The 6,296-nt window shown below is 48.3% G+C and overlaps 1 protein-coding gene across 1 annotated transcript in view; it reads right to left on the reverse strand.

Moving 5' to 3' along the window:
* Nucleotides 1-5,824, reverse strand: part of ATP9A (ATPase phospholipid transporting 9A (putative)) — a 144,225-nt gene extending 138,401 nt beyond the window's left edge. Inside the window, exons 1-2 of the mRNA XM_026455147.1 lie at nt 5,686-5,824; nt 1,990-2,103 (exon numbers count right to left, since the gene is read on the reverse strand). Coding sequence (XP_026310932.1) covers nt 1,990-2,028 — 39 coding nt within the window. The 5' untranslated portion in view covers nt 2,029-2,103; nt 5,686-5,824. The remainder of the gene's footprint in view (nt 1-1,989; nt 2,104-5,685) is intronic.
* Between the last annotated feature and the right edge of the window lie 472 nt (nt 5,825-6,296).

Below are 6,296 nucleotides of genomic sequence, written 5' to 3' on the forward strand. Positions count from 1 at the left end.
CCCAAAATGCTGGAATTACAGGTGTGAGCCACCGCACCCGGCTTAAAAGCAAATTCTTTAATTAAAAATAAAAATAGAGCCAAGCGGTGTCTCACACCTGTAATCCCAGCACTTTGGGTGGCTAAGGTGGGTGGATAGCCTGAGGTCAGTAGCTCGAGACCAGCCTGGCCAACAGAGTGAAACCCCGTCTCTACAAAAATTAGCTGGGCATGGTGGCGGGCGCCTGTAATCCCAACTACTCAGGAGGCTGAGGCAGGAAAATTGCTTGAACCCTGGAGGCGGAGGTTGTGGTGAGCCGAGATTGCGGCATTGCACCCCAGCCTAGGCAACAAGAGCGAAACTCCGTCTCAAAAATAAATAAATAAATAAAAATAAAAATGTTAATGAGATTTATGAACAGAGAATCCAAGTGTTCCCCCAGGTCCCACTTGTTGAGAATATAAACAGCAACTGCATTTCATAATATCTCAGTTTGGAGAAAAAAGGGTATCCATTCTGCCCTCTCCACAGCTCAGTTACATTGGACCTCTTTCTGTTTCTCAAATGCTCTAAGCACATGTCTGCTGCAGGGCCTTTGCATTGCTGCCCCCTGGAATATGCTCCTCCTTCCCATCACTTTTCAGAAGGCCTTTCACAGCCACACAGGCTAAAGCTGCCCCTTCACATCTCCTACCCTTCACCTTCATTCATGCAAAAAATACTAAATGTACCTGGGATACCCCATCTGTCCTATGACCTTATTCTGTTACCTTCAGAGCACTTATCACAATTTTTAACAATTCGTTTATTGTCTATGCTCTCTGAACATCAGCCCTACAGGGCAGAAGTATTTGTCTACTCTGTTCATTGCTGCACCCCCAGAACCCAGCACAGGGCCTGGCACACAGCAGGTACTCTACCACCATCTGCCAAAGCAAGGGAGAAAGAAAAGGAGGCGAGGGAAGGAATAGAGGGGCTACTCGGTTCTGCCACACATCATATGCACAAAAGCACAGATTCTGCTACTTTTCCAACCCCTCCCACTCAAATACTCTACATTGGATAAAAAGAAAATGTGATCTCAGAAAACAATCCAAACACAAGGTGAGCATCCCTGATGCAGAATGTTTGGGAGCTGAAGTGTTTGAGATTGCAGATGTTTTCAGACTGGGGAATATCTGTGCCATCCTTACTAGTTGAGCATCTCAAATCCGAAAATCTAAAATCCACAATGCTCCAGTGAGCATTTCCTTTGAGTTCCATGTTAATGCTCAACAAGTTGTAGATTTTGGAGCACTATTTTTATTTATTTGGAATTTTTTGTTTGTTTTTGTTTTTGTTTTGAGACAGGTCTCTCTCCATCACTCAGGCTGGAGTGCAGTGGCATGATGTCAACTTACTGCAACCTCTGCCTCCCGGATTCAAGCGATTCTCCTGCCTCACCCTCCCAAGTAGCTGGGACTACAGGTGCGCGCCACCACACCCCGCTGATTTTTTATATTTTTAGTAGAGGTGGGTTTCACCATGTTGCCCAGGCTGGTCTCGAACTCCTGGCCTCAGGCAATCCACCCGCCTCAGCCTCCCAAAGTGCTGGGACTACAGGCATGAGCCCCTGCGCCTGGCCAGATTTTAGAGCATTTGGGATTTTGGATTTGGGATGCTCAAACTGTGATACAATCCATGAGGACAGGGGATTTGTCTTTCTCATTTGCCACTGTGTTCCCAGAGTCTAGACTTGTGCCATATACAATAAATCCTTGTTGAGATAATGTAAGACCAAACAGCTAAATGAATGAATGAATGGCACAGGCTTTGCTATAGTTTGATCCAGGTGGTATATGAAATGGAGCCTCAACATTAAAGTCTCAGAGACTCCCAATGTGTTGGCCTGAGGGCATCCTCTCCCTTACAAGGCCACCATCCCATTCCAGATACCTCAGTGAGAGAAACAAAGAACTTTCTGTTTCCAAACCTCTAAGGTTACTGAACAAACAATGCCGATTAACTTACCAGGGGAACCCAGTAGGTATAGAGTGCGCCAAGTCTCATTTCGGGAACAAACTGAGAGCAGGCAAGAAGTAAGAAATAGAGGTTGAAAAAGTATTTGAACTGGTTGAACAGCACCTGGAATGGAGGGAGACAACAAAGAAAGACACTCAGGGCTTGTCTGATGAAATCGGGAACATTGTGGGAAATTAATATTTAAAAACATTCCTGCAGCTAGGCGTGGTGGCTCATACCTATAATCCCAGAACTTTGGGAGGCCGAGGCGGGCGGATCACCTAAGGTCAGGAGTTCGAGACCAGCCTGACCAACACGGTGAAACCCTGTCCCTACTAAAAATACAAACATTAGCCAGGCGTGGGGGTGAGCACCTATAATCCCAGCTACTCAGGAGGCTGAGGCAGGAGAATTGCTTGAACCCAGGAGGCGGAGGTTGTGGTGAGCCAAGATCATGCGACTGCACTCCAGCCTGGGCAACAAGAGCAAAATTCTGTCTCAAAAAAAAAAAAAGGCCAGGCGTGGTGGCTCACCCCTGTAATCCCAGCACTTTGGGAGGCCAAGGCGGGCGGATCACAAGGTCAGGAGATCGAGACCACGGTGAAACCTCGTCTCTACTAAAAATACAAAAAAAAAAAAAAATTAGCCAGGTGCCATGGTGGGCACCTGTAGTCCCAGCTACTCAGGAGGCTGAGGCAGGAGAATGGCATGATCCCGGGAGGCGGAGCCTGCAGTGAGCCAAGATCACACCACTGCACTCCAGCCTGGGGAACAGAGCAAGACTCCATCTCAAAAAAAAAAAATAAATTCCTGAATAAGGATACAATTTACTCGATTCTTTTCATATAGAGCTTAAACACTTCCATATGTTGTTTAGAAAAACACACATGAGTAACAAAAGTATCTTTTGTAAAAGAAAGAGTAAATAATGATATACATGGAAATTGTAAACACCAAATTCAGAAGAGCAGTTACTTCCTGGGGAAGGGGTAAAATCTAACATGGAGGGGCACACAGGGGCATCAACTATGTTACGTGTGTTTTAGGGTTTGGTTTTGTTTTTTGAGACCAGGTCTCGCTCTGTCACCCAGGCTGGCATCCAGTGGAGTGATCGTAGCTCACTGAAGCCTCAAACTCCTGGGCTCAGGCAATCCTCCTGTCACAGCCTCCCAAGTACCTGAAACCACAAGCATGCACCACCATGCCCAGCTAAATTTTTTGTTATTTATAGAGACAGGGTCTCCCTATGTTGCCCATGCTGGTCTGAACTCCTGGGCTCAAGCGATCCTCCCACTTCAGCCTCCCAAAGTGTTGGGATTATAGACCTGAGTCACTGCATCCAGACTGTGTTTTTGTTTTGTTTTGTTTGGGTTTTTTTTGAGACAGAGTCTTGCCCTGTCACCCAGGCTAGAGTGCAGTGGTGCGATCTCGGCTCACCGCAAGCTCCACCTTCCAGGTTCATGCCATTCTCCTGCCTCAGCCAACCAAGTAGCTGGGACTACAGGCGCCAGCCACCATGCCTGGCTGATTTTTTGTATTTTTAGTAGAGACAGGGTTTCACCATGTTAGCCAGGATGGTCTCAATCTCCTGACCTCATGATCTGCCTGCCTCAGCCTCCCAAAGTGCTGGGATTACAGGCGTCAGCCACTGAGGTGGGCAGACTGCTTGAGCTCAGGAGTTCAAGACCAGCCATGGCAACATGGTGAAACCCCATCGCTACAAAAAATACAAATATTGGTCAAGAGTGGTGGCATTCGGCCGGGCGCGGTGGCTCAAGCCTGTAATCCCAGCACTTTGGGAGGCCGAGACGGGCGGATCACGGGGTCAGGAGATCGAGACCATCCTGGCTAACACGGTGAAACCCCGTCTCTACTAAAAATACAAAAAACTAGCCGGGCGAGGTGGTGGGCGCCTGTAGTCCCAGCTACTCCGGAGGCTGAGGCAGGAGAATGGTGTAAACCTGGGAGGCGGAGCTTGCAGTGAGCTGAGATCCGGCCACTGCACTCCAGACTGGGAGACAGAGCCAGACTCCGTCTCAAAAAAAAAAAAAAAAGAGTGGTGGCATGCACCTGTAGTCTCAGCCACTGAGGAGGCTGAAACGGGAAGATCAATTGAGCCCAGGAGGCAAAGAGAGACCCGAGATCACGTCACTGCACTCCCACCTGGGTGACAGTGAGTCCCCCATCTCAAAAAATAAAAAGTGAAACTCCATCTCAAAAAATAAAATAAAAAATTATTTTTAAAAAGTTACACGGCCGCACACAGTGGCTCACGCCTGTAATCCCAGCACTTTGGGAAGCCGAGGCGCGTGGATCACGAGATCAGGAGTTCAAGACCAGCCCAGCCAACACCGTGAAACCCCGTCTCTACTAAAAAATACAAAAATTAGCCGGGCATGGTGGCACACGCCTGCAATCCCAGCTACTCAAGAGGCTGAGGCAGGAGAATCACTTGAACCCAGGAGGTGAAGGTTGCAGTGGGCCGAGATAGTGCCATTGTACTCCAGGCTGGACGACAGAGGGAGACTCTGTCTCAAAAAAAAAAAAAAAGAAAAGAAAAGAAAAGAAAAGAAAAGAAAATTCTCTCTATAGATGGTAAGATTTTTTATTTATTTATTGTTATTATTTATTATTATTATTATTTTTGAGATGGAGTCTCGCTGTGTCACCCAGGCTGGAGTACAGTGACACAATCTCAGCTCACTGCAACCTCCACCTCCCAGTTCTCCTGCCTCAGGTTCCTGAGTAGCTGGGACTACAGGCGCGTGCCACCACGCCCGGCTGATTTTTTATTTTTAGTAGAGACGGGGTTCCACCATCTTGGCCAGGCTGGTCTCAAACTCCTGACCTTGTGATCCACCCACCTCAGCCTCCCAAAGTGCTGGGATTACAGGCTGAGCCACCGCACCCGGCCTATAGATGGTAAGATTAAAATGCACCTTTATTTTTGTCTCCTCTAAGCTATTATCTCCCAACTTGCCAATACTGACTACATGTGTCATGATGGGGGGAAATTTAAGCACTGCTGACATTCTTTTCTGTTGTTTTGGTCATAATGCGAGGTCCCCAGAATGACTTTTTGACTCTTAGGCTCAGCACACCAAATACATATCAAGTTACTCTAACTGAGCAGGTGGGGTCACATAGCCTTGAAGACAGAGGCAGGTGCCCCCTCCACCCACCCCACCTCCAACCCCGCCACTACCCAGTGCTGAGCCCAGGGAAGATGAACAACCAGGGGCTAAGGTGGCACAGAAAAGTCACCGACATCTGCCACAGGGAACTCAGTCTTTTAAGACTGTACCGGCAGGCAGGGTGGCTCACACCTGTAATCCCAGCACTTTGGGAGGCTGAAGTGGGTGGATCACCTGATGTCAGGAGTTCAAGACCAGCCTGGCCAACATAGTAAAACCCCATCCTACTAAAAATACAAAAATTAGCTGGGCATGGTGGCACACGCCTGTAATCCCAGCTACTCAGGAGGCTGAGACAGGAGAATTGCTTGAACTCAGGAGGCAGAGGTTGCAGTGAGCCAAGATTGTGCCACTGCACTCCAGCCTGGGCGACAGAGTGAGACTCTAAAAAAATAACATAACATAACATAACATAAATCACATCACATCACATCATATCACATCACAGCTGTACCAACGCATGTGTTTGTGATGGAAATAAGAAAAGAACACGGTCCCTGTCTGCACATACCCCAGGAAGAAAGGTGAAGAAATTGTACTTCTGATTGTTGATGACATTTCGAGGATACCTCTGGTCCCTCTTCTCGGGGTGCCCCAGCCAGACAGTGCGGGGCCTGGCCTCCCCTCCACCGCAGCATCTCAGCCACTCGCAGCACCTGTGGGAAAGACAGACCCACACATCAAGGCTGTGCTCACGTCTGCCCACTCTTCTCAGAATGCTTTTCTCTACAGAATCTTCCGTGGCTCAGGACCACAGTCATATCTAAGGCTTCATCTTTCAGTGAAACAAGAAAAGAGAGCAGAAGCTCCCATGAAGCTGTGGTCCAAATAAAAGATGCTTTGTCCTGGCCGGGCGCGGTGGCTCATGCCTGTAATCCCAGCACTTTGGGAGGCCAAGGCGGGCGGATCATGAGGTCAAGAGATCGAGACCATCCTGGCCAACAACATGGTGAAATCCCATCTCTACCAAAAATACAAAAATTAGTTGGGCGTGGTGGCGTATGCCTGTAATCCCAGCTACTCAGGAGGCTGAGGGAGGATAATTGCTTGAGACCTAGAGGCGGAGGTCGCAGTGAGCTGAGATCGCACCATTGCACTCTAGCCTGGTGACAGAGTGAGACT

This window comes from Piliocolobus tephrosceles, chromosome 20 (assembly GCF_002776525.5).
Source record: "Piliocolobus tephrosceles isolate RC106 chromosome 20, ASM277652v3, whole genome shotgun sequence".
NCBI classification, from domain to species: domain Eukaryota; kingdom Metazoa; phylum Chordata; class Mammalia; order Primates; family Cercopithecidae; genus Piliocolobus; species Piliocolobus tephrosceles.